This window comes from Paramisgurnus dabryanus, chromosome 10 (genome assembly GCF_030506205.2).
Source record: "Paramisgurnus dabryanus chromosome 10, PD_genome_1.1, whole genome shotgun sequence".
In the NCBI taxonomy this organism is placed as follows: domain Eukaryota; kingdom Metazoa; phylum Chordata; class Actinopteri; order Cypriniformes; family Cobitidae; genus Paramisgurnus; species Paramisgurnus dabryanus.
Window position 1 is genome coordinate 15,232,620 of NC_133346.1, and position 27,604 is coordinate 15,260,223.

The 27,604-nt window shown below is 37.5% G+C and overlaps 1 protein-coding gene across 3 annotated transcripts in view; it reads left to right on the top strand.

Moving 5' to 3' along the window:
* Window positions 1-27,604, top strand: part of cadm2a (cell adhesion molecule 2a) — a 679,060-nt gene that overhangs the window by 197,970 nt on the left and 453,486 nt on the right. For all 3 annotated transcript variants that reach the window (XM_065290674.1, XM_065290677.2, XM_065290676.2), the window contains exon 2: window positions 19,029-19,046. In XM_065290674.1, the coding sequence (XP_065146746.1) occupies window positions 19,029-19,046 (18 nt within the window). The remainder of the gene's footprint in view (window positions 1-19,028; window positions 19,047-27,604) is intronic.

Genomic DNA, 27,604 nt, shown 5'->3' on the forward strand with positions numbered 1-27,604 from the left:
GAAACGATGTACTGTGTTTTGAATACAAAATCTAACGCGTTTGCATTTTATCACAATAAACATAAATGCCGCTGCGTACGCCGGCGTCTGGAAAGATGGATAAATAGTTTTACGAGTCAGACTGTGGGGTCTAATTAGCATAGATTGTGAATCATTCTGTGTAATATGAGTGAAATTACAATCAGAAGTCATGAAGCACATCTACTTTGTTGATTGGGTGAGATTATAGAGCGTTTGGTGACATGCCTGATTTGTAAGCATACAGTGTTGTGCTATTTCATCTTCCTTGTGGTTCTCATAAGGACATTTATTTCTTTATAATGGAGTAAGTTTCTTCAGGGAAGAAAATCATATTTGAAGTAGCTTTTGTCCCAACCACGTCCTAAATCACGTTTAGATGCGGTTCGGCTTTGGAAGAAAAAAATGGCATCAAGGGAACATCGGCGAAAAATGTTGAGGTGGATGAGACAGAAATAGTATCTGCCATAATTTAATGTTTAAGGCAAGGTCCCAATTCTTTCTTTCTTTCTTTCTTTCTTTTTTATTTCCCTTACTTCCTCCTATTTTCTTTCTTTCTTTCTTTCTTTCTTTCTTTCTTTCTTTCTTTTTTCTCTACTTTTTTCATTTCCCCTACTTCCTCCTATTTGCCTTCTTTCTTTCTTTCTTTCTGTCTATTTTTCTTTCTTTCTTTCCCTCTCTACTTTTTTAATTCCCCTTACTTCCTCCTATTTGCGTTCTTTCTTTCTTTATTTCTCTGCTTTTTATTATTTCATCTACTTTCTCCTATCTTTCGTTCTTTTTGTCATTTGTCCATTCTTTCTTCCATCTTTTCTTTATTTATTTGTATCATTTCCCTTTCGCCCTCTCATCTTTTCTTTCTTTCTTTCTTTCTTTCTTTCTTTCTCTATTTTTTCATTTCCCTTACTTCCTCCTATTTTCTTTCTTTCTTTCTTTCTTTCTTTCTTTCTTTCTTTCTTTCCTTCTCTACTTTTTTAATTTCCCTTACTTCCTCCTGTTTGCGTTCTTTATTTCTTTCTTTCTCTCTCTCTACTTTTTATTATTTCATCTACTTTCTCCTATCTTTTGTTCTTTTTGTCATTTTTCCTTTCTTTCTTCCATCTTTTCTTTATTTATTTGTATCTTTCCCTTTCATCCTCTCCTCTTTCTTTCTTTCTTTCTTTCTTTCTTTCTCTACTTTTTTATTTTCCTTAATTCCTCCTATTTGCGTTCTTTCTTTCTTTCTTTCTTTCTTTCTTTCTTTCTTTCTCTACTTTTTATTATTTCATCTACTTTCTCCTATCATTCGTTCTTTTTGTCATTTATCCCTTCTTTTTTCATCTTTAGGGGTCAAGCACCGAAGGTGCTGAGACACCTATTGGAATTGTTAGTATTATTATTATTCTGCTTCTTCTTCTTCTTCTTAGCCATTGGTGTCTATGGCAGCCCTATGAACCGTACATAGGAAAATGATGAAATTTGGCACAGTTGTAGAGGTGGTCCTGAAAAGTCAAGTGACCAAAAATGGGGTCTCTACCACTAACTCTATAGCGCCACCAGCAGTGCAAAAATTCAATGTTCAAATGGTTATAACTGCTGATCCGCTTGATCTATGAAAATTCTACTTCGTACACGTGATTGCTCTCCTCATGCTTGTTGTTTTTAATACCTTACAGTAAAACTCCACCCATTACAGTAGCGGCCATTTTGAAATGTACAGTATTCAGTTTATTCGCTACTCCTCCTTCAATTTTGGTTCAATTGTTATGAATTTTGGCACAGGTGATCTTTGGAGTGAGCCGCACAGAAATGACTGAACAGAATTTTGATATTTATCTTTGTTCAAAAGTAATAAATGCGCAAACTTAACGAGGTTGACGCAAAAATGGTTCTGAAGCTGTAGCTCGGTCAATCTTTGATCAATTGAAATGAAATTTGCTACACTTCATGTGGACCATGAACTTGGGGTTCATGCCAAATTTGGTGACAGCGCCACCTATGGGTCATGAGATATGAAAATAGGCTTTTTTTGCCCATAACTTCTGAACTGTTTGTCAGAAAATTATGATCTTGATGTCTAAGGATTGCTTACCTCATGCCGCATCTGTCGATGTGTATTGTGCAGGGATTGACCGAACTGTCTGTCCGCCATTTTGAAATTTGTGATAAATTGCTATAACTTTTGAAGTATCGGATATATCGGCGCAAAAATCGGTAGGGAGCTTCGGCATGATGTCCTGAGGAAATCAGAGAACAGCGCCACCTAGTGGTATAAACTATAACACTTCTTATAGAACTGCTTATAACTTCTGAATTCTTTGTATGGCATGTAAGCTCTTTTCTGCTGGCCCTTGAGCTGTGTCTACTTAGTGGCGCATCTGTTAAGTCGTATGCAAAGAGATCTTGAGATCATGGGTTCGGATCCAACCTGAGGCAGGTGTTAATTTCTTCTATTAAAGTTTTGTTCTTTCCCACCTATTCTTCTTGACCTGTCTGTAGTTCACATCTGTTCTATTTTTGCCATGTTTTCTGTTGCTTCTCTGCACTGCGGTGGTTCTGCTCTGTCATTGCTACGCTTTGGGTTCTTTGTGGGGCCTTGTGTTCTTGATGCAAACTGGGTGCTCGATGCGCCCTGGGTGATTGATACGTTGTATGTTTCTTGCTGTGCTTCGGGTGCTGATTGCGCTGATGGTGCTTGGCCCCGTATCGCTGCTAGCAGCTATATTTCTTTCTTTCTTTCTTTCCTTCCTTCCTTCCTTCCTTTTTTCTTTTTTTTCTTTCTTTCTTTCCTTTTAATAACTTCCCATACTTCCTCTCATCTTTCTTCTTTCATTCTTTTGTAATTTCTCTCTCCTTCCTTCCATCCATTTTTATTTATTTATTTGTATCGTTTCTCCCTTCACCCTTTCATCTTTTCTTTCTTTCTTTTGTAATTTCTCACTCCTTCCTTACATCCATCTTTTATTTATTTATTTGTATTGTTTCTCCTTTTTCGTCCTTTCATCTTTTCTTTCTTTCTTTCTTTTGTAATTTCTCCCTCTTTCCTGCCATCCATCTTTTATTTATGTATTTGTATAATTTCTCGATTCTTTCTCTTTTCTTTTCTTTTCTTTCTTTCTTTCTTTTGTTCGTTCTATCTTTTTTATTTTATTTATTGTTTATTTATTTTGTAATTTCCTTCTTCCTTCCATTATTTATTTATTTATTTATTTATTTGTATAATTTTCCCTCCTTCATCCCATATTTTCTTTCTTTCTTTTTGTAATTTCTTCCTCCTTTCTCCCATCTTTTTTTTCTGCCTTGCTTTCTGGCTTCTTTCTACCATGCTTGCTCTCTTTCTGAATTGCTTTATACCATTTTATCTTTCTTTCTATCTTTTTTGTTATTTATTTATTTATTCATCCTTTCTTCCATCTTTTATTTATTTATTTGTATCATTTTATCTTTTTTTTCTCTCTTTCCTTTTTTATTATTTATTAATTTATTTATTTTTATTTACATAAGTAAAGAATACATATTATATTTATTTACTTATTTACTTATTTATGTATTTATGTATTTTTCTTTCTCCTTCTTTCCGTCTTTTCCATAAGTAAAGAATAAATAAATAATAACAACAATTATTTATGCATTTACTTATGTACTTATTTATTTATTTTGTCATTTCTTCCCCCTTCTTTCAGTCTTTTATTTATGTATTTATTTGTATAATTTTTCCATCTTTCCCCCATATTTTCTTTCTTTCTTTTTGTGTAATTTCTTCCACCTTCATCCCATCTTTTCTTTTTTCTTTCTTTCATTTGCTCTTTCTTTCGCTCTCCCTCTCATGCCCGACCACATCCCCATAATAAACAGTGATCGTTATCCATGGCAGACAGTCATTGATTTCTCTGCTTAGCAACACGGTCATTAGAAACGAAAACCATACGCGAGAAAGAAGCGCAAAATCATCCACAAGATTATTTTACTGCCGCAAACTTACATAAAAGGAGAACGCAGTCAGACATCATCTGAACGATTTCAAGAAGAATATAAACACAGCTCCGTGTTGACAAGCTGTTGCGGCACCACAGTGATCCCCTGCTTAACCGGGATTCAATAGAAAATCCCCCCACGCCTCTATTCAGCTATCGGGTTGATGCCGAATATGTGATCCATGCAACCAAAATTACACTGCAGTGTGCGAAGAGACATAATCTTAGGTTTTTCTTTATGCATCCCGTACCGGTTCATAAAATGGCTAGCTGTTATTGGGCCGTGATGCTCAAAGCCTTTTGTTACGGTAAATCTTGCCGTTGAGTCCTTCTGTTGCTGTGGCTTTATTTCACTATTACGCTCCACAGTATCCTTGTAGTGGTGTTTCATAAGCTCAAATGTGAGTTTAGAATCAGTCCGCCTGTGGGAAAAGGTGCTTGGTGCCCTTGATCAGAGAAATATGTTTACAGTTCGGCTTATGAATACTTGTGTTGGATACTGAGTTATTTGTGGGTTCTTTAAACTACATACGGAGTGAGAGAATGGCAAATATATACATATATGCTAAATTAAACAGCAGGCCCACATGTAGTTGGTTATTAATTCACTGCGATTGTGCAGCTGAATGCATTATACTGCCTACACAAGTATTTAAAATAATTTTGAATTATTTTTGCTATTGAGGAAACATGTGTTAGTGATTCAGCCGTCGCAACTGCCTTCCAACAACATTAGTGCTAATGTGCCTTCAGCCATATGTTTACAAGTGTGCAAGTAATTCCTGATCTTTCATTTAGTAATTAGCAGACACATTTGAAGCCAGTGTGAGTTAGTATATACTAATTGACAGATCCCTTTAGAGTAAAGCTCTTTCAGAGTTGACTCAAGGATAAAACGGTTTGCTTTATGGTTGTCGTATTTGTGTCACTCTTATATGGATTTAAACCTTTCTCTTCTAGCGGTCCAGATCCTTAACCATTAAGATACTTCGCCCATAGCATTTTACAACTCTGGTGCAAGTATTTTTGAATTATTGATACCAGTACCAATATTGATAATTTTACCTGACAAAAGTTTCCAATAAACATACTGTAATGACAAAAAAATCATGTGTAATATCACAACATACACAAACACAGGCAAAGGATAAGGGCAAATCTTAAAAGTGATTACAAATCCTCTCCATTTTAGGCTTGAAAAGATGCTTGATGTAGATATAGCTGTAAATCTCAATGGGAGAGATCTGTCCTGCCCCTCCATTTTCAGCTTGAAGAATATCAAAGTCAGGGAAGTTGTTGAGTGCGTCAGGGGACTCGGGAGACCAGGCTGTGAATTTGTGATTAAAACAAGGTAAATGAGTCCATTAGAAGCAGAATAGCCCTGGAGACATGACAGGAGTAAATCATTGTGGCTAATTTCCTTCTCTCAAAGGCAGAGCGAAGAAAAAAAGAGGGAGAGGAATAGTCACTTCAGGAAGTGATGGAGCTGAGGGCTTCTTTTCAAAGGGATAAAGAATAAGTCAACACCGTTCTGGCATTTGGTATTTCATAAACTCATTCGGATTTGGCAATTTTGAAAGTTTGGATGTTTCTGGCCTGGGTCTTTGTCTTTTAGTGTCAGTGGAATGAATGAGCTTGGAAATACATTATAAAGACTTTACCATTGTCACAAATTTTCAGCAGGGCAAAAGTGTGACCAAAGGTGTTTTGTCACATTTTAATGTTTCAGATTATCCAACAAATTTAAATATTAATCAAAGAGAACACAATTGAACACAACATACAGTCTTTAAATGAATATTTATATTATTAAGTGACAACAAAATCCAAAACTGCATGGCCCTGTCTGAAAATGTTTTGCCCCCTACGTTAAAACATAAAATGAAATAGTGGAGAACCTTCTCAGGAGTGGCCGTCCGACCAAAATTACCCCAAGAGTGCAGCAACAACTTATCCAAGAGGTCACAAAAGACCCCACAACAACATCCAAAAAACTGCAGGACTCACTTGCCTCAGTTAAGGTCAGTGTTCATGACTCCACTATAAGAAAGAGACTGTGCAAAAATGGCCTGCATGGCAGAGTTTCAAGACAAAAAACACTGCTAAGAAAAAGGACATAAATGCTTGTCTCAGTTTTGCCAAAAAAAACATCTTGATGATCCCCAAGACTTTTGGGAAAATACTTTGAGGACTGACGGGACAAAAGTTTAACTTTTTGGAAGGTAACATAACATAAACGTAACATCATACCAACAGTAAAATATGGTGGTGGTAGTGTGATCGTCTGGGGCTGTTTTGCTGATCCAGGACCTGAAAGACTTGCTGCGATAAATGAAACCATGAATTCTGCTTTTTAACAAAAAATCCTGAAGGACAATGTACGGCTATATGTTCGTGACCTCAAGCTGAAGCGAACTTGGGTTCTGCAGCAGGACATTGATCCAAAACACACCAGCAAGTCCACCTCTGAATGGCTGAAGCAAAAAACAAAATGAAGACTTTGGAGTGGCTTAGTCAAAGTCCTGGCCTGTATCCTATTAATATGCTGTGGCATGATCTTAAAAAGGCAGTTCATGCACGAAACCAAGATGAGTGGACCAAAATTTCTCCACAGCTCTGTAACAGACTCATTACAACTTATCGCAAACATTTGATTGCAGTTTTTCTGCTAAGGGTGGCCTAACCAATTATTAGGTTTAAGGGGGAACACTTTTTTCACATAAGGCCATGTAGTTTTGGATTTTAATAATACAAACCTTCATTTAACTCTTTCTTCGCCAGTTTTTTTTTTTTAAGTTGCCAGCCAGCGCCAGCATTTTTCATGATTTTCAAAAAAGTTTAATTAATTCAAGAAAATTTTCTTTTTTATATACAGTATATAAACCTACACAATATCAAATGAAAGAACTAGGGCTGTTCCGAATACCATTTTTTGAGCTTCGAAGCTCTAGTAGAAATAAAATCGAATATTCGAAGCTTCGGAAGGAAGGGCTGAACATATTTTTTCTCTTTAATAAAGGCAGGAATCTGTGTGTGTGTGTATGTGTGTGTCTGTCTATCCACAGTTTTACTATGTGGCGGATGTGTTGCTGGGAACTCAAGGGAGTGTAGTGCATTTTTTTCGTGCAATATGGACATGTGACACTTCTAGAATTAATAAACTTTAAAAATACTACAGAACAGCACAAGCCGGAAGCGGCGTGCCTGTCATGCGTCATGCGAGAACAGCATTAGTGAAACAAAACACAAGACCAATACTTTTAATAAGGTAGCCTATTTTCTAACAACATTTGTCTAACAAACAAACATTCCCGTATCAGAAATTAGCAGCACAGTAATTACTGACAACGTAGGGTAGGCTATTTAAATAAAACAACGAAAATAAATGAATGAAGTTCAACAAACTGTAATAAAACGGTAGCATACTTTCAAAATCAAGTTTATTTATTATAACACTTACACCATCCAATATGTTTTTTTCATCAGAACAATAATGAAGATATTTTGCAGAAACCCCAGTGCTCCGTCATGCAAGTCAACCGATCCGCGCACTTTAAGAGCTAAAGCATATATATCCAATACAAAAGTAATCCCCCATATCTCCGTGTGACATATTGACGTCTTGTGAAGCAAATCAATCAGTTTTTGCAAGAAACTGAACGTTATTTACAACACTATTAGCGTGAATGCCAAAGCAGGAAGCGCGCTTTCCGTTCGAGGCGATCTCTTCTTCTACTGGTGGAGTTTGATGGCTGTTGGCTATGGATGTTGGTCTCTCTGCGCCACCTACAGAGCGGGAGTGTGAAGCGCACTTCCTCCTTGGCAAAAGCTCTGCATTAACGCTGAAAAATATTTATATATATATTCGAATCTCAAAACTGAAAATCGAATGTCAACCCACCGAACGAATATTCGAATATTCGAATTTTCTGGTCCAGCCCTAGAAAGAACAGACTCTTTGCTTTCAAAAAAAGTTTCATCTTACTTGCATATGTTCTCTTTGTATCACCTCTCAAATATGGGTAGGTTTCTTCAAAAACACCAAATTTTGAACAAAAAGCTGAGATAATTCCATTTTTGTGAATGACTTTTGATAGAGATCAGATACAGAGCGATCCTCATAACATACACGGTTGTTTGCCCTTTGGCAATACTTCTGGGTTTTATAAGTTGCGAAAGAGGTATTACATAAATACTTGTCATTGGCAGGGAAGCGCTTTCTCTTAATTGACGAGTTAACTTGTCAATGGTGGGGAAAGAGTTAAAAACTGCATGTTGCATACACTTGTGTACCTGAATAATATTTAAATTTGTTTTGTGATCTGAAACATTTAACTGTGACATGCAAGCATGCAAAAAAAATAAAAAATCAGGAAGTGGGCCAAGACTTTTCACACAACTGTACCTCTAAGGTACCAAATTTTAGGTACAAAAATGTGTACTTTCTGTTGAATGTACAAGTGCCGTTTATTTTCGGGAAAAGACACAAAAATACTGAGGAAGAAATTCATTTTTTTTTTTGCAACTGCTACAGTATTAGGAAACTTTTCGCCTCATCAGTCAAATACTCGGCACACACCATATGCTTAGGGTATATAAGCTAACTCATCAGTTTTCAGCCCATTAAAAGTTGTACATCCATATATATCACACCATTTCTCCAGGTACGCCACTAAAAAGAGGAGTGAAGTAGGGCTGGGATAAACGATTATTTTTTTAACGATTAATCTAGCGATTATTTTTTCGATGCATCGATTAATCTAACGATTCATTTTGTCAGTCCGATTCGACTTCGATTCGATTCGATTCTCGATTATCTCCCCATTAATTAACTAATAGCAAGTTATACATGTTGATTTACATATCTGAATGTAAACATTTCAATATATCTTTATTGCTCTTAAAATTTCAAAATAAAAAAAGACTATACAAGTGCAAAATAATGCATTCTTAGACAGAGGTAGCATTCAATAAAGCATTTGTACTGTACATACTGTGCAGTTAAGTAACCGTATAAAAATCTCAAGTTCAAATTACTTTATTTTACATGCATTTATGAGCAAAACCTCTTCAATGTGCCTTTTGATGGTCTGTGTAATTTTTATAACTAGATTTGTTTAATCCACATTGTTTTCGTGCTGTTCTAGTCAGATATTTAATGACAGATATAAACACAATTATAGACTTAAGAAGCACATATATATTATTAAATCTCTTTCTCTTAAGTTTGTTAAGATAGATTAGGACTCATTTACTGCTGGACAGAGAGTGAATGAAAGCGCAGTCTTCTGGCAACAGTGACATATTTCATTGCTTTCTGTTAAATTGCTCAAATGACTGTTTAAAACACACTTGGCATCACATTCATGATTTTATGGTAAAATGACACTTTTTCGCGTAAATCCACGAGCATTTAAACCATAAACAAAGCACTTTCACTTTAATTGAGCGTGAGCAGCGCAGCAGAACCACGCAGAAACGATTGCAGCACTGTTGCTACAGAGCCGCCCAAGTATTTGCAGCTGGCTCCGACCTCCGTTTATATCCGTTTCGAGCCGCGAGCTCGCGCTGCTCATGCGGCGGGGTGCATGCTTGTTAACATGGGCGCTGAAAAAACCACGCGCCGCGCGGCCGCAGGCACTGCTCACCCTTGCTGTGTGAAACAGGTGTCATGAGCAATTCAGTCCCCCCGAGCAGCCGTGAGCAATTACTGAAGCCAATTGCGTTGCTACTACTGCGCCGCCTTTTTGGTTCTGACGAATCGACGCGCATATTTTGCGTCGACGTATTTTTTGCGTCGACGTCGTCGATTACGTCGACGCGTTGTCCCAGCCCTAGAGTGAAGTGTTGATCTAGGCTGACAGTATAAACATTTAAAGGAGTAGTCCACTTTACAGATGGGGCCCATTGACTTCCCATAGTATTTTTTTCTTACTATAAAAACTCAATGGACCCCATCTTTAAAGTGGACTACTTCTTTAATAAACATGTCCTGTCTAAAACTGCAGTAGCCTGCTAACAGCTGTGCAAGATCACGCTGTCTGCCCCATGTAAAAAAACTACAACATCCAAAACAAGACCAGCGTGAATTTCTCCCTCTCTGTTCTTCTCTATCTCTCACCAACTGCCTGTCTTGTGTGATATGTTCATTTATGATCTTCCTGGATCTCTGTTTGTTTAATTTAACGCTATTGCTCAAATGTAACGGCTGTGGATTTATCCTAGACTAAAGCACCCACATATCTCATGGAAATGTTGTTTTGATTGCTACTAATGCGGCATGTCTTGCTCGATGCGTCCCGAGAAGCAATCTCCTCTGTCTCGACCCAGCCCAACCCAACCGCACGGCACTAATAGAATAGTGAGATTAGATGCCCATAATGGAAAAGTAGCTCCAAAGTCAATACAATTAAAATGAATATGTTTGAACACACAAGATCTTTCCCCAGAAGCTATTCAAGTTGACAAAATCAAAGCATGTTTAGTGTGGTTTCGATGTCGGGGGCTATGCTTTATTTCAGGCCCTAATCTTTAAATAAAGAAAGAAATTTATATTTTTCATCTGCCAGCAAATCTGTTTGTTTGTTGTTTGGTGACTTTTATGTAATTCCTCATTTCCAGTGTTTGTTCACACAACCTATTAATTTTCGGTGGCGAAGGAAGGGAATCAATTACTTCCTATATGTAATTCAGATTCGGCAAATCCTTTTTCTGTGATAAGAGGTGAACATCAGTCTTTTGACATGAGCAATTGATTTGTTTTGGTTGGCAAACTAGACTTGTTGATGGATAATTCACGCAGCATTGTAGGTAAGCAGGCATCGCGTATATTTGTCATTGTTAATGTGCTTGGGATTTAGGTTGCACGAACTTCCATCAACATTGCTAAATGTGCTATCATCATAAATACAGTACAGCCCATTAAGGTTGGTAATTACTGTGGAAAGAAATGTATTTATTTGGTTCAATAAGTGTGTGTGTGTGTGTGGCCTAACGTGCATTTGTATGATTTGTTATTTTGTGTATTTGGTATAATACAATGTGTTGGCGTGGTTTATGGTTCAGAAACACATTATTTTCCACATACCGTACATTTTTGTAGCTCCAGATTTCACTCTCTTCCTGAAGTGCATTTGAAAAGTGATCTATCCCTGATTGGCCGGGTAATCTGTACGTTGTGATTGGCCTGAATACCTCTGACATCAGCAGGAAATGTGGCGCTCCTTACTATGTTTGAAAGATTCGGTCACAATGCAATGCTAACAGGAGTTAACTTACAGGCTGTGAGTCCGACGCTGAGGAATTATCACTAATCACCAATCCCAGGAAGTAAACTGTTGCCTACAAACTGTGTTTGTTGTAGTCCAAGAAAAGAGATTTTGACGATGTCTTTCATTCTGTTCTGGGCTTGACTGTGTAAATCAAGCTGCAGTCTATGGGACAGACACAAGTCTCCCTATTTGCATATGGCCAAAAATATCTAAAAATGTGTTTTGAAGACATTCAGAGGATTTGGTGGTTTTGATCAACACAGTGGTAAGCAGTGTTCGAATTATGTCAAAGCTTATGGGGGTCCCCTATCTTAGCCTCACCCCCCAGCCAAGCACCACCCCCTGCCATTATAGGGTCCTGTGATTTCACAAAGTAAAATAGGATCCTGGATCAACAATCATCTGATCCTGGTTTTAATCAAAGAAACTCCAAATTACTCTTATCTCAAACCCTAACCATTTTTACCCCTCAAGTTAGTGTATAACAGTGGCGAGGAAAGAAATTTTAAACCGAGTGGACCTTGGTGAAATAGGGTGGACCTCTACTCTCAAAGTACATCATTTTACAATATAGCAGTGGTTAAATTGATTACATTGCGGGTTTTTTTAGTCATGGATCGAAAGATTTCAGATCAGCAAAACTGGGGTTGGAAAAATAACATAAGAATCAACTAAGCATATAAAAATAGAAAAGAACAAAGTTACAAATAAAGTAAGATCTAACAGTAATAATTAGGTACAGAAATAGTATCTTCATTGTATAAATTAAATATAATTAATCTTTTTATTGCTACAAAGTGTGATTTTTCTTTTGAACTGTTTGCACTCACTATAAGCCATAACCAGCCGTCAATCTGAGTAGGTATCCTCACCACTGGTGTGAAATAATAGTTTGAGAATATAAAAAACTTACCCTAAAGACTACTAAAGATTCTTACAGTAAATGAGGTAAAAATAATCAACACGCAGACATTAACTCGTCTGTCAGTTCCTCCAGAAAACAGCATGAGGCACACTTGAGTTACAGTTATTTCAGACAGAAATCTTTTGGATTAGTTTATTGTGAAATTGGGACAAATAATAGACAGTATCGCGTGAGAAAAAATCCACGAGAACTTTAAATTCATGTAGTATTTTAATTTGATTAAAAACTAGGGGACCCCCAATTTATATTTTTTGTGCTTTATAGGGGGTCCCTCAAGGCTATAGGAGGTTCGGGACCCCCAGCCCCTCCACAATTCTAACACTGTCATTTTGGGGTGACCTACTGTAACCTTTATCTATCATTATCTAATTTAAGTCTGATGTGGCTTTTAGAGGATTTTGCATCTTATCTTCTAATTGTCTCCTCCTGTAAAGTTGTGTCATTAACCATTAAATTAAGTAGAAATTATAGTTCCTGTTATCTGAGAACGTGCATAAGCTTAATTACCGCTATTATCATGAATTATTTCAGTGGTGTAGAGTTGCCGCTGTGTCCTCTGCCCTATAAAATGTGAACAATGACATTGCTTCCTAATTATCATTAAGCGGGGTCATTTAAAGCCATAACGTAATTCCGCTCTCGAAACGGATGTGCGTCTGGGACACCCCTGACTGCCAAAAAGCTCACAGATGTAGAAATCTCAGTTTTCACTGCAATTAACTAATTATTATACTGTTCTTGTATTGCTTTGGCAGCGTAAAGTGTGATTATTTATTATTTCTAAATGACTAAATTACCGTTTATCTTTGTATATCGCTTCAGAGCTGTGATTCATATGATTTTTAAACAGCCCTTGAGAATGCATTCGAAAGGGTGCGATGGTTGTTTACGCTGTCTGCTAAGTTATGAATACGTAGTATGCCTTGAATCACAAATAGCTTTGTATTCATGCATCATGCACCATTACATCAATGAGACACAGCATAGCGACCTCAGTAAGAAACCACAGATGGGTTGATTTGATCTTTCACAGTTGCTCACAGGAGCTCTGCGGTTAACCCTAAGGTGTACTGTACACTGCCTGAGTGCTTCTGGAAACTGAACTGTGAAGGTTTATTAATAGGTGACATGGTATATATATATATATATATATATATATATATATATATATATATATATATATATATATATATATATATATATATATATATATACAATGAACAACAATGAAACCAAACCACTAACCCCGCTTCTAACCCCAACGTCACAGGGGTCAAGCAAATCGTACAAAAACGTACGAATGTGGTTGTATGAATTAATACGAATTAGCCAACTTGTAAAATGTGTCAAACCCATAACCTTTTCTGCCACTAACACAATGTGGTACCAACTGAGTTTTTTTTTTTTCCCAAAAAGAAATGTAACCGCATGCTTTAGTTCACTAGAAAGTGTTAATTAATAAATTTATTCTATTGTGAAAATGTCAGTCAAAGCCAATGTCAATGAGTTTGTTGCCATTTGTCTCCATTTGTTGTATGATTATACATGTTCGTGCACACTTCATCACACTTTGTAGTAATGGATCAATGCTGCAAACTCGGCAGCTGTGATGGATCTCCATTCTCAAAGGTCACCCTATGCCCCGCTGCGCCTCCGTGTGGCGGTCAGCAGGCGCTGTGTTCTGTGCGACTGAACCTCACTCTGTATTCCTGGACTCCAGTGGACCCCATTTGGCGCCGGTTCCGCCTGTTAGAGGCCTTATGCATTGTCCGTGGTGCCAGCTCTTTGTGGAAAATGGGCAGTTTAGCCTCACCCTCTCGGAAGATCACTGCTGATCTTGATGAAAGGTTTGGTGCCAGCCAAAATCCGCAGTTGGCTCACCAACACAATGTAACAGCTCTGCCAATAGGAATTAGGGGGTTAGGGATAAAAAGAAATCGCATAAAACCCACAATGACGTGGATAAACATACATACGGTATTGTAAGAGAAGTTTAGGTCAGGGGAAATCTTCCAAAGGTTATCATGTACAGGGTAAGTTAAAGCAACACCAAATAGTTTTTTTTTTACCTTAAAATAACGTTTCCAAAAAAGTTTCAGTCGTTCATCCACTTGAAACATCCATTCGCTTTGCAGCCCTCTATCGGCCAAAACCGCACTAAAGAAGTTTCCAACCGTCAGGTCGCAGTCCTGTAGTTCGAGTGAACACTACAAAAACTTGCTTTTTCGGCAGACCTACAATCGAATCAGAGCCAGCTTTGCTGCAGTAGGCTAACTTATTTACGACAGTGGTAATGGACAATTCCGCTTCCAGCCTGTAGGGGAAGCAAAGAGCAAAAACTCTTTAGTGTTGCTTTAAATGATTACAGTGAAAACCAAACGATTAATTATATATTTTTTGACAACACAGACTACAGTACTGTCATCTACAGTCCTAAAGTTGGCTTGAAATGCAAGCTCCAGTATAGCAGCACTGGGACACTTCACTGTATGTGTCACTCCATTTGTCTGTGATTGTGGTTATTACAGTTCATTTGTAGGGCTGAACTCTGTAAGAGGTGTAATTTTGAAAACCACCAGATGGACATTCAGAGTCATTTCTTCACAATGTGTGATCAGTCCCATTGAGAGTTCTAGTGCCTGAAAATAGCAGCCCTATTTTGGTTTCCAATCAGACTTTCCCAGAATCACAATGTAATTCAGTTTAAATGCATTTTACCAGCATGACTTTGTTTGAAAACAGTTTCCATTAAATTAAAGTTTTTGGGGCTTTTATTCTGAACATGTTTGCCTCAAGGATCTCTATATAGACATTAGTGTGCTTAAAAACATTGGCAGTATTCACATTTAGAAAATATAAGCATTCACAGTCTCCCAACTCCGCCAATAAGGATCAATGATTTTTATGACATCATCGCTTTTCATTAGATTTCATGCTGGGAGTTAAACTAAACGCTGTCAATGTCCCTTTAGGGAAGTCATGCCACTGTTGTGGCCATGTTTGCAAGGCCTCCGGGCAGTCATTTCAGCCTTACAAGACTAAAGTCCTATCTACTTGAATGGAAAAGACAGAAATCTCTAAAATTGCATGCTGAAATCGGATTTAAACAACATATTTCTGACCAACAATTACACCTAACATCAACTGTACCACAACTTTTTTTCTTAAAGAGTAACTAAACCCCTGGTCAGAGCCTGACTCCACCCAATATTTGATAAATGCAAGAAAAGTGGGCAGATTCCAACGGAGATAGAGGGGACGCACTAAGCTCGTACCAAGTGTGTGGTGAAATCGTAACAAGCTGTAACCTGCTTACGTCACGAGTCATTTTTGGACCCAACATCCAATAGGAAAATTCAACTGCAGTAGCCACCGTTCAACCTGAAGAGGGCAGCACTCAAACGTTTTTACACCATATATTGTAGTATTGAAACACTTTATATCCAAATGTCAACAAAATTACTAAAATCAATGAACAGCACTAATAAAGCATCATTCTTACAGATCATTAACTAAAAAAAAGTTAGTTTAGGGTTTAGTTACTCTTTAGGCTTAAATTGGCCTAAAAAACTTTATTTAAGGTAATTTTAGCTACTGTGCATGCTTCCAGGTTAGCAAGTGCCTCCTCCAGAGTAACGATAATCGATAAAAGTCTTTATCGACTAATGATTGGTTCTTTTACTGGAAGGCGGGACTTCCATCACCAGAGCGGCCATATTGAGCGTTGCATTGCCCCCCATTGCAGCGCTCAATCCTATACTTGAATCCTGTAAGGCACTCAATAAGCCCCTATTTTTTATTTTATTTTTTCAGTGGAAATCACATCAAGAAATAAAACAAAGCTGCGCACTTCAAGGCACATCAGTGGATCATAAGTGGAAGGCATGGCCAGTTTTGACACGGCAACACATAGATTAAAACTATTAGTCCATGCATAGACTTACAAAGCGTAGTTGGATACACTCAAATGCCCACAAAGAGCAAAATTAAGAAACAGTACCTTGTCTGAATATTGCTTTTTTACATGTTGTTTTGCTCGTACCTCCAAATATATTTCCACCTGTCAATTATCTTTTTCTAGGAAACAAAATGTGCAATATCATCATGAATGTGATAAAAACAAGCAGTGTGCCTGCAATCTCTGTTGCACTGAGAGAGAGAGAGAGAGAGAGAGAGAGAGAGAGAGAGAGAGAGAGAGAGAGAGAGAGAGAGAGAGAGACTGAGTCTGAGTCTGAGTCTGTGTTTGTGTGTGCAGTGATGTGTAGAAAGAAGGTGTCCGTTGAAGAATGTCTAATCCTCTGGATTTCATATATATATATATATATATATATATTCAGAACTGAGCCCCATTTGCAGGTATTTTGTTATGAATCTGTATAAAGTGGTCTATCGTTCTTTCTTTGTGTATATGTTGGATGACGCTGTTACTTCAGGAGCATGAGCTGCTCATTCAGATAAGATAGTTGAGTGCATCGTCTTTGATCACCGGTGCAGTTTATACTGAATCACTCTTTTCAGCAAGGGATTCTGGGTAAAATTAAAATAAGAATATGTCTATAATCTCTATGGGGCGGTTTCCCAGAAATGGTTTAGATTAATCTGGGACTAGGCCTTAGTTATAATAGGACACTTAAGGAGTTCTTGCAAACATACCTTACAAAAACAATACTGGTCTGCATCTTGAATCAAAACAGTGGCACTGACTGATATATGTAAAAGGCGCTATAAGCGAATTGAAGCGTTTTAGACCATAAAACATTTTTGTTACATACCGGAAACATCTCCTCACTATCTGCTTGCTGCCTGTCCGCTGATCAAACTGTAAAAAAACGCGATCTCTGTAGACAGCCCAGGCTTCACAAACGGCAATATCAACAAGGGGCCAAACCTAGCATCACAAAACAAAACAAAGTATTCCAGCCAATAAACGACAAAAAGGATTTGGGGGTGGGGGTTGGGCGCGTTCATGAAAGCACGGAAGGGAGGGGGGAGGAGTTAGCTACGCTCCGTCTGTTTGAAAACAGTTTCAAACGTCAACAATAACTAACGTCTCACAGATTCGCTTAGAGAGCCTTTAAGATAAGGTGCATTTTAGTCTGGGACTAGGATAAGCCCTGTCTTGGAACCTTGGAAATGAAAATGTTGCTCAGTTAATGTAAACAAAAATCTCTTTAATGGTTGTTGTATAACATAACATTTTATTAAAATATAAAAGAATTAACTGTTGAATATTATCATGTTATAAATATGTACAGAATAAGAAAGTTGGAATGCAGCACTGAGGTAATTGTTGGGTCAAGACACTTGGCCCTGTGCTTTGGACTCGACTGTTGGCGGACCAGGTGTCATGCAGAACCTTGGCAGAGTTTGCAGCTTTATGGCAAGCCCTCAAATCCTTGCTATCCTTATCCTCCCGATTATGGACACCCTTAGCCTTTTCTCACGGCCAGTGCTGCCATGATATCGCTATCACCACTACCACCTGCATCCCTTAAAAACCAACAGAGACCAGAGCTAGATGTTGTCCTTTCTTTACTGTGTAAAACCTTTCAATTTAATTACCGTTGTCATCTATTTGTTCCTATTTTACACATTTTACCTACTGTATGCATGCTTGTAAATTGTAAAATAATTTTCCATGTATCCTTAAAGCTAGAAGTATAGTCCCATTTTTATGCCTACGCAAGGGTGATTGTACAGCGCGCGTGGCGCAAATTTCGTCAGACAGTGGTCTTTAAATACAGGCGTATCAAATAAATAAATGTGCATATATTATTAAACCATTTTATAAAACGGCTTGTCTGGTTTTTCATTCTGATTGGTTGAAATGCGTTCTAAGCCGTGATAAAATACCCATTTTCCAAGCATATTTGATCATCACTTCAACAGTTGCACGATATAAATGTTAATGTATAAATTAAATTAGATGAATGTTGATTTATAAAATAAACACCACAGTCTTAAATCATGTTTTCATTGTGTCTTTGCTGCGTCTGTGTTGGTTGTGAACTGCGCTCTGTTGCAGCCACTCTTGATTCTGAGGAACTACTTTGTTTGGCGGAAGACTAATATTTGTACTAATATAATTAATTAATAATTTATTTGTGACTTATTTTATTTAAAAAATCCTGCTATGTATATAAAGTAACCGTTTTATAAAAGCAATAAGTCCCGCGAAGCAGTGGGGTTACAGTGCATTTTATTACAGCTAAGGGGGTTTCGCGTCATGCCTAACAACGCCCATTAGCTGTTATAAAATGCACTGATAACCCACTGCTTCGCGGGACTTATTGCTTTAATTTAATTGCATAAACAACAGTATGGTTTTATTCGGCTACCTAAGCAGAGGCCTGTGCACACCACAGTTTTTTTTGGGTGACCCCAGTGCTCCCCAAGTACTCTTTTGGGCAGAGTTAGATAGTGTAAACCCACATATAACCCATTTACTCCCTTTAAACACCTTGCATTTACTTAACATTTATAAAAACAAAGTTGACTCAGGCAGTAATGTATCATTCGGATGAATTGGCCACCACCGCAGTATGCGGCATGAAAAGCTAAGAGCAATCTTTCCATTAAAGCTTTTTTACTGTGTAGAATGAAAAGGCCAATTTCATGTCATCCAGGAATAATTTTTACAGTATCCTTTCATAATGTCACCACAGTTGTTTGACAGTTTTCATCTAAAAACTGATGACCACCTGAGAAAGGTCCTTCAATGGCTAGTTTTCATTAGATTTGATGGTGATTAAGTATAATGGCAATATTTTTTTTCAAAATATATGATTCCTTCAATTCTAATAAATTTTTCCTTTTCTCTCTCTTTCTCTCTCTTCTCTCATGCGCCGTTGGACTGACAAGATATTCTCGCCGTTTCAGGTAAGCACAGTTTTAATTCCTCCTGCATCGTTCGCTGATGGTTGATTTTGGTTTTAAAAGATCTCCGATGTTTTTCTGAATGCTATAACACCACCACAGAATGTGTGAAGTGCTAATCTGATAATGCCTTTTTAAATAAGGACATGGGAGTGTGCGCGATAAGTTTATGGTGTTAAGGTAATTGGAATTTGCTTGTGATGAGCGCTGGCTCCTGTAAGCTCACGGCTGTGTGACGGCTGATGCAGCTTTGAGATGTGATCGTTCGCAGGTCTTTTTAGACCAATCAGTGCATCAGCTAATGAGCCCCATTCAGAATACAGGACAATTATTTCCAGGGTCTAAAATCCATCTTCTGGAAGCTTATTGTGCTTGTGGGTATATGTGTGGATTTGTGGAAGTCTACGTTGTGTATGCATTAAATGAGATTCTGTTTTTTGAGGGACTCTGAGACCACTGGGTATGCTTGGCCGATATGAATGATGGTGGCCAGTACAAAGCACACATGCTCGTCTTTACAGATGCCAGAAGCAGACAGAACAAAATTACTCTGTCTGACTAAAGTCTCGAAAAATCTTTCTTTCTTGTTTGGAAATCACCTAGAGGACCCAAGTTTTATTGCTTAAAGTTTGTTCTTTCATGAAGTTTTCATTTAAGTATCAACTGTTTCTCTTAAAATTGCTACGATTGAGACAATAGGCTTTATGTCCAGCTGCACTACTTCCTGAACTTCAGCCAGCTCCTTGTTTCCTGTCTGCCATTATTGGACAAATTGATTAATCCAGGTGTGTCTGATTATTGTTATTGTGACTACTGAGGTCAGGCACACCTGGATTAATCAGTTTGTCCAATAATGGCAGACAGGAAACAAGGAGCTGGCTGAAGTTTAGGAAGTAGTCCAGCTGGGCATAAAGCCTATTGCTAAAATACATTAAAGCCCAGTTTCACAGACAAGGCTTAGCTAAAGCAAGGACGATGACTTAGGTAAATTAGGATATTTAAGTCACTTTTAGAAAATAGCATTACCGTTGTGCATCTTAACTCTTTCCCTGCCATTGACGAGTAATATCGTCAATTAAGAGATTAAGAGCCCATTACGTTTTCCTGATTAGTTTTTACAGTAATCTATAAATCTGCTATTATCCAGATGGCTCTTACCTAATTTATAAAAAAACTGAAGCAAAAATGAATTTTTCAACATTTAAAACTCATGTATGTTTTGATAACCGTTCTGAATATGATCTCTAACAAAATCCCATTTACAAAAATGCAATTATTTTAGCTTTTTGTTCAAAATGTAGTCTTTTTGAAGACACCTACCCGTAGTTAAAAGGTTATCAAATGAAAATAGGATAAAGCATTTTTTTATGTTTTGTTTGGTTGTTTGAAAGCAGAGGGTCTGTTTTTTTTCATTTGATATATTTGTATATTTATATATTTATAGAAAAAATTTTTGGAAGGCATTTTGTGAAACTTTGTGAAAATCACCAAAAATGCTGGTGGGCAACTTTCTTTTTTTTTAAAGGCTGGCAGTCAAAGTCAAAAATTAAGTTCAAAACAATGACATTGACATGTTTTATAGGTGTAATATGGGTTTTAGTAGTGAGCAGTGAGATTGCGAATTGCAACCAACCTCAATTTCAAAACGCAAAGAGAAGCTACGGTAGCTGCCACATAACAAAAAATTTAGTCTGAGGAAACATACGGACGAAACGCACTCTGTAGAAAAGTTGTCCATTTAGGGTGACAACTTTAATGAGACCTGCGGTGTATGTAGATAAAATGGCTGATTCAAAGGTAATAAAAACAATACAGTTCAATGTGTAAGGTCTTTATACATCACTGATAATATAGTTATGTATATTATATTACATTTCTGTCAAGAGATCCTTCTAAAAGTCCCACATTGTACCTTTAAGATGTGCCAGACCAAGTTTTTTTTTTTTCAGTTAAGACACCTCAAACATTTAGTTTGGGACTAGCCTTAAGCCTTGTCTGTGAAACCGGGCATTAGAGTACTGAGCTCTAAAATGTATGTAGATTGTAGATAAAGTAATCTGGATTTTTGGTAAATTTGATTAGAAATATTTAAATTCATATTAAAATCTTTAATAATATTGACTTGCAATTGCAAAGTTGACAAATCTGATCTCAGTTTGTGATATTGTTGAGATTTTTTTCTGAAACTAATAAAGACATTAGTGAGATTTCTGGGTCTCTTTTTTAAGGATAAGTATCTGACACCAAAGTTACATTTTGTTCATGTTTAAGTAAATATTAAAGGTAGATATGAATACTTGGGTAATGAACTAATGGTTGTCAGGAGATAGGGAAAGATAGACCTTAGTGGATGGGGCTCTAGAGGTAGAAAGTGAGTTACTGTCACTGGTTAGAGAGATGGAAATGTCTCAAAAGGCTTACTTGGCACAGTTCAATGGTTGTGGCACATTGGATTGATTTATAGTTTGGCCCCCATTCCTGTGGGACCTTTGGCATGTTGGATTGTGTATGCTATGTGATGTCCTTTCTCCGTGCTTTTGAGGGTGGTGAGATGCCGGGCCACCCATAAAATGTTGTCTCATCCCTATAAATGTTTGTGCAGGATGTGCTACGAGGCTGACCAGATAAGCTCCTTATGCCTGAAAACAACAATTGTACTTGTTTTTCAATATATTCTGTACTTTATTTGTATGAACAGCAAGCAACCCTTGTGCACATGAAAATGTACACCCTTAAAAACTTCAAGAATGACATTATGCATGCACACTTTGCTCCACAAACAAATGATTTCATATCTAATTTTGGTTTTGAATTTTCTCCTACACATTGTTTGACTATTATAAAAAAACACCTTCAATATTAAATTGGTGTTCTTTCGCTCCCTCTTTCGATTTCCTCAAACCCCCTTCTTAATTTTTCATATCTCTGGTGTCATCACTGTTTACCTACCTAATGTCTCATCATGGCAAGGACAGTCTTTTCCTTGAATGAAGAAAATGCAATAAATAAGAAAATGGGACAGCACAGAGGTAACACCAGGGAAGAAACGATACATTGGTGTAGCCCGAGGTGATTTTAACCATGTTCTTTACAAAGATCTCATATAATGGTCACCTGGGGGCGAGCTGAGTAGCCGCACCAATTAAATTAGGTAGCAGCAGAACTACCGCACCCCCTGACTGCATCCTGTTTACCGGCGGTCCCCGCGGACCCTCTCCGCTCCGCTCTGCTGTGTACAATAATTGCATTTAGGACACCGACGCCTGGCAGAATATTCTAGCGAAAAGAGACAAATGAAAAAAAATATACACCTGAGGGATGGTAGGACACGCTCTTCAGTATTACAAGCACAGACTACATTACCCATGAGGCCACGCTGCTAGAAACATTGCATGGGAGGGATGCTTGTAAAATGTGTTTACAGGGGAATCAAAAGGTCATGGGAGAAAGTTTTAACAAAGAAGTTTCTAATTACACGCATGCTTAGATGTCCCTGACCGTAGGGACGTCAAAAACAAATTGTGGGATTTGGTTTTATATTTCTTTTTAATATCTCCAATGAGGCTTTTTAGCACAAAGGATGCATTGCATATGAAGATAGGATTACTGAAGCACTAATGCACATATTGATTGCAGAAGGTTATTAATAATAGGTTGAGTTTAGGTTAGATATCATTACAAGCTTTTGTTGCTTTCCCGAGCATTCTGCATGACTATCTTATAATGCGGCATTGTGAAACAGGTACCGTTTTCAAGACAAGCTGTTGGAGTTTGACGCCGTCCAACAGTTTTGTCATACATCCACGACACGGTGTTGAGCGTTCTGTGAAAAAGGACGCGATTAGAAATCTCTTTCCTGTGATCTCACGAGCACTTAGCATTTCTAAAGACTATCGGTGTCTTTTTGTCGCCAGCTTTCGCTTGGTGCGCAGCATAGATAAGTTAATTAAACTTAAATAATTAAAAAAGCAGCTGTGATGACCTGTGGTTTGAAAGGGCAAAAACATATGGCTGTAGACAACGTCCCATCTCTCTGCTGCCGGTCCAGGTTGACGCCCTACTCTGACTTGCTTTGATGATGTCAGCCAGTGATGTGGCTGGGTGCCAGGGTGGCATTAGGTATGCTGGACAGGTGGCAGAGAGGGAGAGAGAAAGCGGACGCTGGCGCCGTAATGAGAGGCATGCCAACTGTTTGCCCGTCTGCCGCTGGGCACAGCTCTCTGGACCGTTAAATCACTCCCGTAAAGTTTACGTTTCTTTTTTTCTTCAGTGATGTCTGTCATAAAGGATTCATGCAGAGTTTGGAAAGTTTTGAAAGCTTGTTTGATTTAAGCTGTTATATTTGTAAGTTCAGAAATGTGCTTGAATTTTCAAAATGTTCTTGGGAAAAAAAGTTTATCTAAATGACTCATCAATACCTAAATTAGGATTATTTTATATCAGAAAAGACAATGGTGCCGATTCCTCCATGCACCTTGGTCTTGCACCCAAAAGCTGGTTTTTCTTGAGTTCCCTTATTCTCTTTTTCAAGCTCTTCACAACTTTTACACAGAATCTACTCATCATTCCTCACTGTTTCATTTCTAGTCACGTATTTTCTCTCTCTTTTGTCATTTTTTTCCTGTATGTGCCCATTACTTCCCTAGCAATTTCTGTGGTGACTTGGTCTGAACTTGACAGTTAGTGAATGACACAAAGTGACCGGGCCCCTCAGAAATCATGAGGTGTTAGACAGAATGATCTGGTAAGAGGATTTCCTGTTGTCAGGCTGTGATTTAGATGTCAGTAATTGTCAGTTAGGATTGGAGCTGAAAACTGCCCCGGTCTATACAGGACTCAACAATAAAGATGGCCACTGGTAAAAAGGGCCACTGTTTTGTCACTGCATTTTACATTTTGTTAATCTTGTGAGGCACATTTGTATGCCTTGAACATGTACATTTTTGGTAAAACTTTGTACACTGTATACAAGCCTTAATATTTTTATTGAGAAAGGGGGGGAGCTTTATTGCTTTCTTAAAGTGGACATGTCATGAAAATCTGACTTTTTCCATGTTTAGGTGCTATAATTGGGTGCCCAGTGCTTCTATCAACCTATAAAATATAAAAAAGAACAACCCAGTAACTGCATGTGAAATAGGTTATTGAAATTTGGCTCCCCTTGTGATGTCAAAAGGGGATCTTATTATAATAATGACGCCGCTTAATCTTCACAATCCAACCACGGCACTGCCATTTAGTGCAGAGAGAAAGAGAGAAAATAATTTTCAGCACAATTAAGTTTCAATTTCAACAAACCACCATTATGGCGATCAGTGTTTGCATTTTATCATCTCATATGCATTTAAAAGAATACACCCCAAAATGGCACATTTTGGCAATTTTAACATGTTATAATAATTATCAATATGGTATTTTGACCTACAACTTCACATACGCACTCTGAGGACACCACAGATTAATTTTACAACTTTAAAAAGTCTCGTGAAATGTCCTCTTTAAACATTCATTGTGTGATGTAAAGTTTGCACCAGCCTGATCTCATGATAATTCGTACATATTTTACAAATAAGCTAATTGTGCAAAAATCTACGATTATCATAAAAACAATAATGAGCCACTTTTAGCATAGCTTAGCATAATCCATTAAATCTGATTAGACCATTAGCATTGCGCTCAAAAATGACCAAAGAGTTTCAATATTTTTCCTATTTAAAACTTGACTCTTCTGTAGTTACATTGTGGCCATATTATCCTAGAAAATCACAACTTTTAATTTTCCGTCGGTCTTAGTACACGATGTAACTACAGAAGAGTCAAGTTTTAAATAGGAAGAATATCAAACAAAAACCACTGGATGTTTTATTTCACCTTCAGCCTCCCATTACCCCTGGCCAACATCATGATTTGCACCAAAACCAAAATCCGTGAACACCTCTTTCTTGAATGTCGCCGAACTCGGGTACAGGACAAATATCCAATAATTGTAACAAAGTAGAAAATCAATAAAGGTTGCTGAGGGGATGAAAAAGGTTGTAAATCGATAAAGCAGAGAGGTTAGGGTCTCGGAGGGCATTTACATGGTACAGAGCGTTCGCTGGCCGGTTGATATCACCTTTCCACTTAATTGGCTATTGACATTAAAAGCGTGCGTCCGCTGCATATTTCCCCAGTGAGTTCGACAGATGAGTTTCGAGAGCTTTTATGAGTATATTTTTCATTATGTATGTTCTGCCCTCACACTGAGCAGGCAACTGAAGGATACATCACCATCAGGCAGGTCATAAACCTCTGCTTACAATTCGGTGGTGTATTTGACACAGCACAAGGTTGATCGTTCTGTTTTTCTGTGTTACGTTGTACAGTCGGCCTGGTTTGTGGAGCCGAAAATTGAATGGATATCCAGAGGATAAGATTTTAAACATGCTACAATGGCAGGCTGTAGGGTAGCGAGTGTGCGTTGAGGCATATGAAGCATTGACTAGTCCGAAAGAAAATTGTCCCAGCTCATTCTGCAAGGCCGATAAAGTTAAAAACGTACTGGTTTATGGGAAACAGTCGGCTGAATTTACTCTGATACACTTTACTGCACATGCCCACTTGGGCCGGGTGGGTGTTTTCAAGTGAAGCTCAAAGGAAGCTGAGTGCCAGGATTATGCAGGGGATTGTGGGATATATAGTGGTGCTAGAAAAGAGTGCACTGAAATTTTTACTTTATGCAAATGAGAGGTGAATGTGCCAATCACTGTGGGGTACATAAAGGTAGTCTGTCATATGTCATAAAAAGTTGTTCTGGTAAATTTAGTACAGGTACTTTATTGAAATTATGGATTGCCATTGCACACTTCCATTGGAACTGAGATGTGGCCACTAAAGAAAACTGTATTAAATTCAAACAGTATGTTTTTATTTTCTTGCACAAATACTGTATGATTTTTTCAATCCTCCGTTATTTATCAACACAATCTCATGTGTAGTTTGTAGAGCTGGGCAAAGATTAATCGCGATTAATCGCATACAAAATAAAAGTGACCAACCATATGTATTGATAATATATAATATATCCAAATGGGTTACACTTTATTTTGATAGTCCACTTTAGACATTCTACTTACTATAAATAACTTTGCAACTACATGTCAACTAACTTTCAATATTTTGCAACTATACGTCAACTAACTGTCATTAGTGTATTAATAGACTGTAAGGGTTGGGGTTAGGGAAGAGGTTTGGGTTAGTGGAATAAGTTTACATGCACCTGCAAAGATACTTATAGAAAGTTGAATGTCTGTTGAGATATCATCGCAATAAAGGGTTAGTAGATATTAAGCAGACATTCTACTAATTCTCTAAAGACTGGTTGTTGATAAGTAGTTTCAAAGTTACTTATAATTAGTTAAATGTCTAAAGTGGACTATCAAAATAAAGTGTTACCTTATATATACATAATAACAGCATACACCCAAATATTATGCAAAAAATCACTTTTATTTTGTATACAATTAATCGTGATTAATCTTTGCCCAGTACTAGGGTTTGTATAAATTTGTACAAAATTATTATGTGTTACTACACTCGCCTTTTGCCCCAGTGATGTTGGGTTTAGGGCTTGGTTTAAATTAAAATGGCTACTTATAATAGTTACAAAATCCAATGAGATGGCATGTTAGCCTATGCTTAGTGAACACAGATGGTTAGTTGTATTTTGTTTCCAGAGCTTAAAACTTAAGACTTTGAAAAGGACTTTAAAATGTTGAGAACATATAGTAATATCACCTGCAGTTGCTATGAGACATCAGGCCTGTGTGCTGGTTAAAGGCCAAGTCACATACAAAAACCCCTCCTCATGTCATGAACTCCATTTTAATGACCTTCTAAATGTCAATTAATATGTCTCGAACCATCTCCGAGTCCTCAACAGTCTGCTCAGTCCTCTCTGCTATAAAAGATCTTGGGAAGTCAAGAGGTGACAGTTGAGTTTAGCTGTGCTAGTGTACACTTAAGAATGTTTTGGGAATACATTTTTATTTGTTTACATTACATTTATGCATTTAATGGATGTTTTTAACCAAAACAGCTTATAGCATACCTTTTTTTATAATAAATGAAAACATGCTTTCCTTGGGAATTGAACCTATGACTGTGGCATTGTTGGCGTCATGTTCTACTGGAGGGGTAAAATTAATATTTAAACACAGAACTTCCAACAAACATGTTGCCTCAAGCTTTTGTGGGTTGATTTTATAATGCCATGACAGCCATTTTGCGTAATGCACAACAGATGGAAATTCATTAACAGCTTTCTCAGTAGTCAACAGTCATATCATCTGAAAAAAAACCATAAACTGCTTTCTGCTTAGCTCAGTCATTATTCCGTCTGTTCTCTGGAGTCCTTGAAAAGCGAATTGTGTTAAATAAAATATATCGCTTGGCATTGAACTTTGAGCTTTACAATTTTGCAGACATTATTTATGCTGTAACAGCAACCTTACACACCAGCTAAAATTTGAAAAATGGGATCACGAAAAATGGCGGCTTTAAGGAAAAAAGCTTATACATAT